At 36.9% G+C, this 14093-nt stretch overlaps 1 protein-coding gene across 2 annotated transcripts in view; it reads right to left on the reverse strand.

Annotated features, from left to right (window-relative positions):
• Nucleotides 1-14093, reverse strand: part of LOC132551265 (uncharacterized) — a 75989-nt gene that overhangs the window by 16301 nt on the left and 45595 nt on the right. For both annotated transcript variants that reach the window (XM_060215389.1, XM_060215388.1), the window contains exons 8-12: nucleotides 4218-4316; nucleotides 3680-3733; nucleotides 3289-3450; nucleotides 2248-3090; nucleotides 1488-1589 (exon numbers count right to left, since the gene is read on the reverse strand). In XM_060215389.1, the coding sequence (XP_060071372.1) occupies nucleotides 1488-1589; nucleotides 2248-3090; nucleotides 3289-3450; nucleotides 3680-3733; nucleotides 4218-4316 (1260 nt within the window). The remainder of the gene's footprint in view (nucleotides 1-1487; nucleotides 1590-2247; nucleotides 3091-3288; nucleotides 3451-3679; nucleotides 3734-4217; nucleotides 4317-14093) is intronic.

Consider the following 14093-nt stretch of genomic DNA (forward strand, 5'->3'; position numbering starts at 1 on the left):
TCTATATAGGTCAGCTGTACTGGTCTGTATTGACCTCTACTTAGCTGATATATTACCACAGCAGTATAGCTTTAATATCTGTATCCTATATATCATTACAGAACAAAGCAGCTATACTTGATCATATCTTAGATGTCATTACACAGCTTAGCAGTTACACATGCTTATATAATTTATATTATTGAAGTAAAGATCTGGAATTAATATCAAAGGAAAGTTAAAGATTACAGCAAAAAGAGTAAACTTTCTAACAAGGTAACTTAAAATATCAAGTCATGTGACCTGTGTTTCTTACTTCTGTGTTCACGTTAGCGAGGTTCTTTAACCAGGAAACGCCATTTCTACACAGACTTTCACCACTGAGTAATTCCCAAAACAAAATCCACCACCAAAAATCTAGTTGCCATTCCTATTACCAACATTAGACATTAATAGTAGCTGAACAGCACCCCAAAAAATAACCAGCAGTTACAATAAGTTTTTTCCAATCGCCCTTTGAAAAACCTCAGAGGACAGCACTATATGACCAACCTGTGACACATCCTTTTCCCTGATGATGGTCTGTAGGCGCGTTTTCAGGTCAATATTGGTGTCATGCATTTTCACCATTTCTTTGTGTGTGTTTTCTAGCTGTTCTTTCAGTGAGTCAACCTGCGGATGGAAATAACCTAGGCCCTGACACTCGTTGGCTAAATGATTACTTATGTTACACTAACCTTCGACCCTTTTATAGACTACAAATAATTAAATAAGACTGTACAAGACATTATCTTCAAAGCAATGTGTTATCCATATCACACGTTTGTTTAACATGAAGTATCCACCATATCTATCTACTACTTTTCCCCAATAATTTTTTTTTTTTTTTTCTTTTTCCTCCAATAATTTAACAGTCATGAAAAGTATATGATGTAAAAGATACACACATAGGGAACATTCTATAAGTAAAATTTTAGTAAGGCATACAGTTCATGTTAGATAGAAGTGTTATCAGTTTTCTCAGATTATATAAATACCATTTATCCCTTGGAATTCACTGTATGTTTCTACCTCTAAAAGGACTTTCTCATTGGAATCAGAAACTAAAATGTGAGTCTTTGAAGTTCATTTTAAAGTGGGAGTAAGTTAGCAGAATTTTCTACATAAAAGTAACTTAAAACTAAAGATGAAACAAAAATAACATGAATGCATGCAACTAACTGAAACAGTGAGATGGAAAGTGATGAAGCTTGTTGTATCCCAGACATCTTACTTAAAACATGAATAGATTCAATTACTTCAATTAAAACATATTTGTAAGACAAGAAAAAACTTGTCAATTCCTGCACAACCATAATTGATAATAAAGTTTGTGGATATGGTTTCATGAATTTTCTACTCAACAACAAGCTTGATATTCCAAAGGGGAAAAAAATCACTTTTTTCACATCCAAGATACAGGAGAACTGAAGTTTTGATTGTGTAATACTGAAAAGATGTTTTTGTACCTCTGTTTCTAAGAGTTGTACTAGCATACCATCCCCACCAACAGAAGAATCTCCACCACGATTGTCATCTGATGCTGTGAAACTATTATCTTCATAAAATCCCTGTGAGAAAAAGAAATTAACATTACAGTCATAAGTGAAAACTAGTTGTACAAATGTGATATAACAAAGTGTTAAGTGTTAAGATACTGTGTATTGCAATATCCACCTGTTTTTATTTTCCCACAAAGTGTTAAGTCGTATCAATACTAAAACCAAAGAAGTAATATAACAAAAGAAAGCAGTCTTAAATAGCAATATATCAAAAACATCTGGTTTAAGTAACATTGGGGTACTGGCTTCGACCAAGGACCAAACCAATGAATCTTCATACGAGTGAAAATGCCTGGTTAAAGTGCAACATATCATTCATTCAAAATCACCTAGGAATAACTTCAGTTGTTCATGAGTTCTGAAGAATTTGTGATAAAAAAATAAAGTCCCTAAAATACCACCAAATGTTTTAATTTTTAGGTGAATGGGATATTTTTACTACACTTCTAAATTTTACAGACAATTGCTTTACGATAAGGATTCTAAACTGGAGTTACTTCCCTTGGAATGAAATACATTGGATAATATAACATCTGACATTTCTTGTTATTTCAGACCTTTCATTTTGTAACTTAGTTTACTAAGAAATGTGGTAAACAGTCAGGAGGAATACAGCCGACTAGTAGGACCTGGAAAACAAAGTATAGATTTATTGATCTATATTTACCCCAGTAAGATGTTGATGCAAGTCCATCACTTCCACAGATGATGTGACTACTTCCTCGTCAGCTGATGCAGACAACCCGTAACACTCATCATCCGACATCTGCTGGGGTGGTGTATGAATCTTGCCCCCTTTGCTCCGAGACTTTTCTTTCACACGAGCACTTGGTGATTTTGCCCTTCTTGATTTCTCATCCTCCTCTTTCCTACTCTCACTACTAACTGCCCGACGAGAGGTAAAGTCTTCTGCTTCCGCAGAGACTGGTGTTACAGTGGAAGGAAGTGATGCATTGTCACTCCCTTCAACATACCTACTCATTGTTTCATTGCCACCAGGTGTCACAGACAATGCAGGCTCTGGTGAAAACTTTGCATTACTAAGTAATTTTTTATTTGTTCCATCTAATTGATCGCCCTGATCCACAAGAGAATTTTTTGGCGGTTCAGGGGGAGTGTTTCCCCCACTAACTACACCAACAATTGTTGGTGGTTGAGAGATACGTGTCAAAGCAGGAGAGATATCCTTTACAGAAAATTTCACATTTCCCGGACTAACGTCTGAATAATGTCGTCTCATATTTTTAGTTGTAGCACGTTTATGAATTTCCTTGGGACTTTCAGATGATGACCGACTATCCATTGACCCACTTAATCGATTACTGTCAGCTGAAGCACTAAGGTCAAGGTCATCCACTGTGCGAGGTGAAGAGTCAGCAGAGTTTGACAACAGTGAGGAGGTAGATTGTTTATTTCCTGTCTGCAGGTCCATTACAAGTCGTATTGCTTTTAACCAATTGTTTCGAATTCCAGATGTCATAGCAGCGAGGACATATTCCCCATTGCGTGACTGAAATGACAAAAAAAGTGATTAGTTATATCTCTGGAGACAGGAAGGTAGATTCAGCTACAATGGAAGATTCATGCTTTTGAGTGTTGATATAAATATAAAATATCACTCAGTGAAATGGAGCTCATGAATCAACGAAACTCTTTAAAAAGATGTTTCTATTTTTTATCTATAGACATAAAAGTTTCCTCAACATACCTTGATTCTGAACCCAAAGTTACGACCAATGTCAACTTCAGAAATGTCGAAACATGTGGAGAGATCAATACGGCCATCTAGAGTATTGCTTTCCTCTGCCTGAGCATCTTTGTAATACCGCAATGAGTTCCCAGTCAACACAAACCAATGCTTTTTCCAGTCCTAAACAAATTAAAAACAAGTTTGAACATTTAAAACTGTTGTTAAAGCAGATACCTTCTGTTAAGTGTCTAAACAACATAATCTTGATATGTAACAAATATAATTAATAAAGTTTTTGGTGCAATTATTAAATAAAGTCTCGACAATTTTTTTATGATATCCACAATAGTCAACAAGACAAAACAATCAAAGGACTTTAGAAAATTTCACACCTCCCTATATAACTTACCTTCTCTGATGAACCCTGTTTGATAAGCCAGCCTTTCTTCATGTACATCAGATCCTATAAGACATGAATTCATCGTTACCACCAGGAAATACAAAGACCTTGACCTCATTGACAGGTCAAATAACACTGACAGGTATGAGAATTAATTTTCGTTTGAAATATATACCTTTTACTAGTTTATACTTTCCTTTACAGTCTAACAAATGATACCCTATATACTATACATCAAAAACAGTTTTTGAACACGATACTCAAAATATAACTTTTTTGCGTAACTATCCTACACAATACATGTCTTAACACTGAAATAACAAATCATGCTAAAAATATGAAATCCACACACCAAAAGCTGCTGGTGCATGAGAAGTTTGAAACATAAAATAAACCTGTCAACATGGATACCAATATGGGTTTTTATCTGCTCTGAATCTTCATCATCTGAGAAAAGATTTAAATCAGAAAATAGTGAACACGAAACAAAAAGCAGTAAATTCTGAAGATAAATCAAAAGTTTTGTAATCCCTATTCATTACTATACCTCATATTTATTGGATCCTTGGCTCTGTGGAGAACTCCCTGAAATGGACGGCTGTGACCTACTTCTACTGGCTGCCTGGAACTCAGTTGACTTAGCCATCTACAACACAGAATAAACATTCTGAAATGAATCTATAGGATACACAGGTAAAATCAATTCATACTACACAAAAATTCCATTCATATGGTATGGTAGTGTCACATTAGACAGGGCAACCTGACCATATACCATACTCCACAGGGTGTCACACTAGACAGGGCAACCTGACCAATATATCACATTCCCAGGGTGTCACATTAGACAGGACAACCTGACCAATATACCATTCTCCACAGGGTGTCACATTAGACAGGACAACCTGACCAATATACCATATTCCACTGGATGTCACATTAGACAGGGCAACCTGACCATATACCATACTCCACAGGGTGTCACATTAGACAGGGCAACCTGACCATATACCATACTCCACAGGGTGTCACACTAGACAGGGCAACCTGACCAATATATCACATTCCCAGGGTGTCACATTAGACAGGAAAACCTGACCAATATACCATTCTCCACAGGGTGTCACATTAGACAGGACAACCTGACCAATATACCATATTCCACTGGATGTCACATTAGACAGGACAACCTGACCACATACTATACTCTACAGGGTGTCACATTAGACAGGAAAACCTGACCACATACTATACTCCATAGGGTGTCACATTAGACAGGGCAACCTGACCACATACTATACTCCACAGGGTGTCTTATTAGACAGGACAATCTGACCAATATATCCTACTCCACAGGGTGTCACATTAGACAGGACAACCTGACCACATACTATACTCCACAGGGTGTCACATTAGACAGGACAATCTGACCAATATATCCTACTCCACAAGGTGTCACATTAGACAGGACAATTTGACCAATATATCCTACTCCACAAGGTGTCACATTAGACAGGGCAACCTGACCAATATATCCTACTCCACAAGGTGTCACAGGGACAAAGTTAGACCTCGGTTTTCACATCCAATGTCCAGGTCTGATACCAGGAGAATGCACACTCATTTTGACTCATCACTTACCTATCAGTATTATTTTCAAGTCTTTTCTCTGAAATGCACCTAAATATGTTGATAACAGTATTACATGTCTTGATCTAGTCAAGGTTTTGTATGTAGAACTGATAGTTAAGGTACATTTACAGATAACATGGTGTAACATTTCACTTGCCTTCTTGTCCTATTGTGATGGTATGTAACAAATCAACATGAATCATCATCTTCAAGGTCAAAGGTTACCTTGGATACAACATTTACACCTCATGTAACCAGTTTATTCCACATAAGGTACCTGCTATATTTAACATAAAACTGATTGGGCCAAATTGGGTACATTTTTTACTTTATAGAAACTGCCTTTACCATTCATGGTTTTACTCCAAAGTTATGAAACTGAATTTGATTTTGTTCACAAAATGTAGCAAAAATCTAACCTTCAAAATTTTCAATAGTGAAAGTTGTTTTCTTTTTATCTAAGCTGATCTCTATTACTGCCTATGATAGATAAGGATATCAATTCAATTTGAAGACAGGAATAACCAAACAAAATGGAACAACGAAGTCACATACAATATATCCATAACTCAACAAATAACAGTTTATCTAGGGGAGGATTTCACACAGAAACATCCATTATGATGTCTTACATGCCAGGTATATAAGATCAATCAGATCAAACAGATCAATTCTAGTGTTTACTTAACAGCCATATACCAGCAAATGCACTGAGCAAACACTCTGAACAATCACTACCATTCAATATTGGATGAAAAAATTTGACAAAAGAATAAAAAAAGTAAGGAAAACTGCAAACAGAACCTCTCTTTTATCACTGAGCTTTTCAACAGTAAAGATCCACCTCATGCTGTGAAATATCGCTGTGGAATGCCACTTCAACAGTAAAGATTCACCTCATACTGTGTAATATACCTGAAGGATGCCACAAAAAGTCATACCTCATGCTATGTAATATCAGTGAGAGATGCCACAATAACAGTCCTATGCTGTGTAATATCACTGTGGAATGCCACTACAACAGTCCTACCTCATGCTTTGTAACATCAGTGAGAGATGCCACAATAACAGTCCTACCTCATGCTGTGTAATATCACTGTGGAATGCCACTACAACAGTCCTACCTCAAGCTTTGTAACATCAGTGAGAGATGCCACAATAACAGTCCTATGCTGTGTAATATCACTGTGGAATGCCACTACAACAGTCCTACCTCATGCTTTGTAACATCAGTGAGAGATGCCACAATAACAGTCCTACCTCATGTTGTGTAATATCACTGTGGAATGCCACAACAGTCTTACCTCAAGCTTTGTAACATCAGTGAGAGATGCCACAATAACAGTCCTACCTCATGCTGTATAATATCACTGTGGAATGCCACTACAACAGTCCTACCTCATGCTGTGTAATATCACTGTGGAATGCCACTACAACAGTCCTACCTCATGCTGTGTAATATCAGTGAGAGATGCCAAAACAACAGTCCTATGCTGTGTAACATCACTGTGGAATGCCACTACAACAGTCCTACCTCCTGCTTTGTAACATCAGAGAGGTATGCCACAATAACAGCCCTATGCTGTGTAATATCACTGTGGCATGCCACTACAACAGTCCTACCTCATGCTGTGTAATATCACTGTGGAATGCCACTACAACAGTCCTACCTCATGCTGTGTAATATCAGTGAGAGATGCCAAAATAACAGTCCTATGCTGTGTAACATCACTGTGGAATGCCACTACAACAGTCCTACCTCCTGCTTTGTAACATCAGAGAGGTATGCCACAATAACAGTCCTATGCTGTGTAATATCACTGTGGAATGCCACTACAACAGTCCTACCTCATGCTGTGTAATATCACTGTGGAATGCCACTACAACAGTCCTACCTCATGCTGTGTAACATCACTGTGGAATGCCACTACAACAGTCCTACCTAATGCTGTGTAATATCACTGTGGAATGCCACTACAACAGTCCTACCTCATGCTGTGTAATATCAGTGAGAGATGCCACAATAACAGTCCTATGCTGTGTAACATCACTGTGGAATGCCACTACAACAGTCCTACCTCCTGCTTTGTAACATCAGAGAGGTATGCCACAATAACAGTCCTATGCTGTGTAATATCACTGTGGCATGCCACTACAACAGTCCTACCTCATGCTGTGTAATATCACTGTGGAATGCCACTACAACAGTCCTACCTCATGCTGTGTAACATCACTGTGGAATACCACTACAACAGTCCTACCTCAAGCTTTGTAACATCAGTGAGAGATGCCAAAATAACAGTCCTATGCTGTGTAACATCACTGTGGAATGCCACTACAACACTCCTACCTTATGCTATGTAACATCAGTGAGTGATGCCACAATAACAGTCCTACCTCATGCTTTGTAATATCAGTGAGAGATGCCACAATAACAGTCCTATGCTGTGTAACATCACTGTGGAATGCCACTACAACAGTCCTACCTCCTGCTTTGTAACATCAGAGAGGTATGCCACAATAACAGTCCTATGCTGTGTAATATCAGTGAAGAATGCCACTACAACAGTCCTACCTCCTGCTTTGTAACATCAGTGAGAGATGCCACAATAATAGTCCTATGCTGTGTAATATCAGTGAAGAATGCCACTACAACAGTCTTACCTCATGCTTTGTAACATCAGTGAGAGATGCCACAATAACAGTCCTATGCTGTGTAATGTCAGTGAGTGAAGTCACACCACTGGTCACCCCACCTCCTATATATACAGCTACCTGTCACTTACAGTCTGAACAGACAGGTCTTATCATTGAAGTGCCGCATCCTCACACCAATATCCCAGTTCAGATGTCATTTCACTCATCAACACCCCTTACTACAATAATAAACTTACCCTAGTAATGTAACTGAACAAATCCATTGTATAACTAAGGGGAGGCAGTATCATTTTGGTCTCTAAGACTTAACATTTTTTGCCTACATTACTACCTGTGAGCTGTATAAATGTACCTGTTTGTATTAAGATGTCACCTTGCATATTTCCTCCCTAAATGGGTCACTATGTCTAGCATGCCCTGGACATCATGATGTAAATGATAAAAGTTTTACAGCAAACCTGAATGTAATTCAAATGAGGGATAGGCTATGTAATTTACCCAGTGTGTTGTGACCAATGGTGGCTGAAGAGTTTGTGTTGTCGTGTTTAAAGCAGACAGGCAGGTATGTAGGACTAGTACCTTACCTTAGCCAGGCAGGTACAATAAATACTACTTAAACCAACCCAACGGCAGATTTCAGACTAAAAAGCCAGAAATCCTAAAAAAACATACAAGTGACCCATCATAAACAATAACAAAAAAATACATGCATGTAAGCAATCCGAAATCATCAAGACATCAGAAATCAATGATTTTAAAATCACTTCTCATGGCACATTCTCTGTATGATAATTGGAAACTACCCTTCATTCAAATTTCAAAATATTTACCCAAACACAAATTGAGAACTTAAGTATTGAAGTATTGAAATCACTTAATAGTTCACAAACTGGAGTCCATCTATCCAAGTCATGCTGAAACAAGCTCCTAACTACGTCAACCATTTCAGTCAACCATTCCACCCGTATCTACCTCCTGGCTTTGTTGCATTCAGGTTTGGGAGGTGAAATATTTTGAAAGACAACAACATATGAAAGTTGATATAGGTGCCATAATGGGTTAAACATATGAAGATAATCTATTATAAACATTGTCAAACGTAACTAAACATTTCTAGTTTACAATACTGTCAGTCAACACAATGAAGATCCCTGTTATCTGTGCAACACATAAAAGCCTTATCATAAAACTTGTCTCCTGGAGTACCCACATCCTCAAATGTACTACCCTAGTCTAAACAATATGTTATAACAGTAACAAAACAAGCTGATAGCTCATATCTATCACTCTTGTTGGCCCCAGTTAAAGTGCAAGGGCAGTCATACGCTGGGAGGAGTATCTAGGGAAATCCCAAGTGGTCGGGGTTGGCTGGTTAACAGGTTTCCCCGTCTCTGTGACTTCTCTCGTGTCCGGGTATCCTCTCACCGACGAACGTCAAGTGTTCTTGCGATGTGAGGGGGCGACCTGCATCCTCCTCAGTTAGTGGTTAGGCAGGTGACCCAATATGTTTGTATCTCCGTTTGGGGAATTGAAAGATAATACCACTGCGCTACCTGACCATCCTATACCAGTTTGTATAGACCACAAAAATAAACTAGGTCTCACTTTTTCATACAGATTTAAACAATGCCAAGATTCCTCAATAGACAGGGTCTGGATCATAAAGGGTTCAGATTAAATACCACCATGAAAGCTTTGTTATTGTCATTTTGTCCTAGTGGTAGTTAAGTAAAAAGCTATCAATTTCAACATTACAACTTGATGTTTTCCTGTTTACAATGCCATTTTATGCTGTTATACGTCAAATGAACAAACAGAAATTCAAATAAATGCCACGGGGCAGGCTTATTGCAGGACAATGAAGTCGTTTTTGTTGGGAAATTTACTGAAAGCAACAGATATGGGGTTATTACCCGACATGTGGTTATGACAAGATAAATATGATACTTCTAAATAGTTTATCCTTAAATCCAAACCTGATAGAAGTGGTGAAGATCTTATATCACATATATCTAAATCAGTTTTTTTATTACTATCTTAATCAGCTAGTATTTTCTGTATATAATGTTTATATTACGTGGGCTTGGGCCTAATTATACAGCCGAGCTGTTGGTACACACAGGTATGTCGTTCATATTTACCTATAAAGGACAGCTCTCATATTTACAAACTACTCTATACCACCCTGTGTCACATAAACCCATAGCAATGCTGGGATGGGTACAGATGTAGTCTATTCCAAAGGCCAATCCTAAACTTTTTTATAATATTGGGACCAACTGATTTCTAATTAATATTCTAACCGGTAAAGATCAAGTTATTTCAAATGTTTAACTTGACTCCTTTATTGTGAATGTAAAAAGTAAACAAGTAGTATGTTTTGGACTTAAATCATTTCATAGTGTACTTTAACCTTCTATAAAAGTAATCAAATGCTTTCTAAGTGTTTTCATTGGCAGGAAAAGGTTCAATTCAAGGTGACCACTTTTCTATACTACTGGTGTCATACCCTAAAGACAGGTTTATGCGTTGCGAACAAGCATTTCATTAATATAAATATGTTTGGGACTGTTATTGACGTAAAAAATGGACCTACTACACCATGTTAAAGACAGATTGAAATCACTATTCAACAGTTCCTACTAACATTTTGATAACATTTAAGGTTAGACCTTGTGTATAATGCTAACTTACTGGATCTCGTCTCACCTACGACATTTTGTCATTGTGGCGACAGGTGATCTCCAAATCTCCCACATCAGACATGCATGCCTTCAAGTCATATCCATGTACAGTTTTTGTTCAATGTTATTTAAACAAATTTATATATTTCAACAAAATATACAGGTTTTGTTTCACAGAGGTTGTTACAATGAAACTATAATATGGACTATTACAGGAGTTCTGATTGAATCTGTTCAAAAGATTTAAAGAATTCCTAACAGTTTGAGGTTGAAGGTCTGTGGACTTACAATACGAACAAAAAAAATTATCTTTGTTTTCTAAAGCATGTTAAGATTTTTGTTCTGTCAGTCATTTTAAGACAGACACATATCACGTTCACAGTTCCAATGGCAATAAGATGAGGCAGCATACAGGAGTTGTGTACTATCTTATCTAATTGGGAAGAGGGAAGCAAAATTTATACAAAAACGATTTCTCACCTGTCGTAACTTTTGATTTTTCCAGATATACAAGTCAACATAGAGTTCTAGATGATTGATAAGGTACATATAGTCCTTCATGTCCACACTTTCTCCTTCATAAGCCATACTGCTCCCAGTAATCACTACTTAAATCTACTTCACTTTTGAGCTCATCAGTAGCAAAGCATAGAAATTCTGATAAATCCAAATGAAAGCAGAAGTCACCCTTGTCAGAGACTGTGCAGGATCCGAATCAAGATACAGGTGTAAGGTATTGTCAATAAGCTCCAATAAAACCATTTAATCCATAACAATGTGTGAAAATACAGCGATATTCCTTCGATGAATTGTACATGCCCGACTAATTGTCACACAAAAGAACAACAGTTCTGTCATGCCATTGTTGACAAAGAGACAGTATTGCTATACATTTGCTGTAGGACACATGTACATTTATGGCTTTGAAATGTTTGTACACGTCTGAAACATCCACAGTTACTCAATCCTCAATATTCATGTTTAAAGCCAAGATTGGAATTCAAAAATTTCTCTAATGGATCGCAAGTACATAACATAAGTGGACAAATCCCATTTGCATTGGTAATGCAGCGAAATGTTTCTTTCCCTTCATAGTGTTAACTATGTGTTGGTACGTCCCTTCTCCAGCACTTATATATCTAAAACGATCATTTCTTCGTCACATTCTACAAATTTCATTTGTAGACTTCTGCGATAAAAGCCATATAATTTTAAATTGAAAATGCCATAAAGAGTTCACATTCAACATGACATTGGCTGACACTGTATTTAAAGTTCCTGCATCTTAACTTCACCTATTCTCCTCGCCTGGTGAAATCTAACTGTGCTGATAGGGTTTTAACATATACTGAGCAGATAAGGAGGGACTAGTCAAATCTACCTGTGTAAAATACCTATACAAATCACATCACTTGAAAAGCGATCTATTGATTCACGATGTCCAGTTTACTGGCTCCCTTGAAAGATCCTACCATTTATTCCAAAGCCTGTATCAACACTGTGGTAAGGATCCAGTGAAGTAATCGCCACAGTCAACCAATTACTGAGATTGTATTTGACCATTGGTGGGTACCACGTCCATAAGCACCACTTAGATCAACCTGTCATACAAATATCAGGACTGATCCTGCAGTCCTTAGGCCACCTAAAGCCAAGGCTGTCAAAACCCTTTAAAATTCCAAATGTACACACAGACAAGATTTGATTTGAGTGAAATACACTAGCTAAGATCACAACTGCTTTGCAAACATGATCTTCAAAAGTTTGACCAAATCCAAGAAACAGAAGCCACTGTCGATTATGTATATTAACATCTACTTGAAATGTTTTCCAAAGTAGGCTGATCAATATCTATTATTGATTGGTAAAGACCAGGTTCATTTGTTAATACACTTTAAACATTAGGTACATAACTCAGTTAAGGTGGCCACCAATGGTCCACATGGTATCATATATACTTGTGACACTAGTCAACCTATTAAGTATTCCCCTCCATAGCTATACATACTCCTCTTTGTAAGCCCTTCATAACCATACATCTATGTAAGCACCATGTCCTGGTGTTGACTTGCTATCAGTGACATTTCAACACTACATGTGTATAAAGATCTGTAAGATTTCCAAACCGTGAAATGTTTCCATACAAATTAAAACTTCAAGTTCAAAAAAGAATGGATTTTCCTTTAAAGGTTAAGGTAACTTTGCCAAACATCCACGTGCCGTGTAGACAAAGTGTACAATACTTGTCCATCAGTAAAGCTGATATCAACAATACTCAAGTTATCAGTTCAACAAAGGCCTGGATACAACATTCCAATTAGATATGCCCGACATTTTTCAAGTTAGTGGTATATTGTGCCAGATGATCATTAAAGAGGTCACAGATACATGTTTATTGCTTTAGCGATTGGATGTTTGGGACTGGCTGACCAGTTTATAAACAATCTATCATAGAGCTCTCTATCCATACTTATATTTATACTTAAAGACCTTGATAAAAATACTTTGATAATTAAATGATGTAACACTATAATCATCATAGAGTTTCAAACATTTACAACACAGGGTTAGACCCCAACACAAAACCTGGCTGAATACAGGGATTTATACATGTAATTCTCAATCATTCCTACCATTATCTGTTACCAACTGAAACTTAGCACGAATTCTTTTGAACAAATTTTTAATAATACTTCATTTGGATAATAATTACATATGTACTGAGAGTGAGGTACAAAGAGTACAAAAGGAAATAAAATATTCAGCAGAAAATGAAGACATCCAAACAGCAATAACTTTTATAAATGATCTATATACTTAACCCCGGAGATTGAAGTATACACTAGACAATCCTACAGTGTATACCCAATGCTGACAGATTTATAGAAGTATAGACTGTAGGTAATGTTTAACATTGATACTTTGTAAAACAGTTCTAGTGTTTCTTCATGGCCGTTAACTTGTCATCGTAAACTATGATTTAATTCCACTTTAAAACTTGCCACCGACCTTGGAGGTGTACTCGGTAATGAAAACGTCTTTTGTATTGGCTCTTAAAAAAATTTGCTGATAAATCTTGAAAGCTACTTGGATGATGATGTTATTTTTAATAAACAGAATCTCATTTTTTTCCCCAAAAATTAAAACCTATTTGTTACCACACATCTACCACAGTACAACATGTCATTGTTATTGCGTGTTGTTTCTGATATACACTGTCCATATTTACACTGTTGTTGTGTGTTGTATCTGATATGTGCTGTCCATATTTACACTGTTATTGTGTGTTGTATCTGATACATGCTGTCCATATTTACACTGTTGTTGTGTGTTGTATCTGATACATGCTGTCCATATTTACACTGTTGTTGTGTGTTGTATTTGATATGTGCTGTCCATATTTACACTGTTGTTGTGTGTTGTATCTGATACATGCTGTCCATATTTAC

This window comes from Ylistrum balloti, unplaced genomic scaffold, assembly GCF_031769215.1.
Source record: "Ylistrum balloti isolate Yb309-2 unplaced genomic scaffold, AGI_CSIRO_Ybal_v1 Utg370190, whole genome shotgun sequence".
In the NCBI taxonomy this organism is placed as follows: Eukaryota; Metazoa; Mollusca; class Bivalvia; order Pectinida; family Pectinidae; genus Ylistrum; species Ylistrum balloti.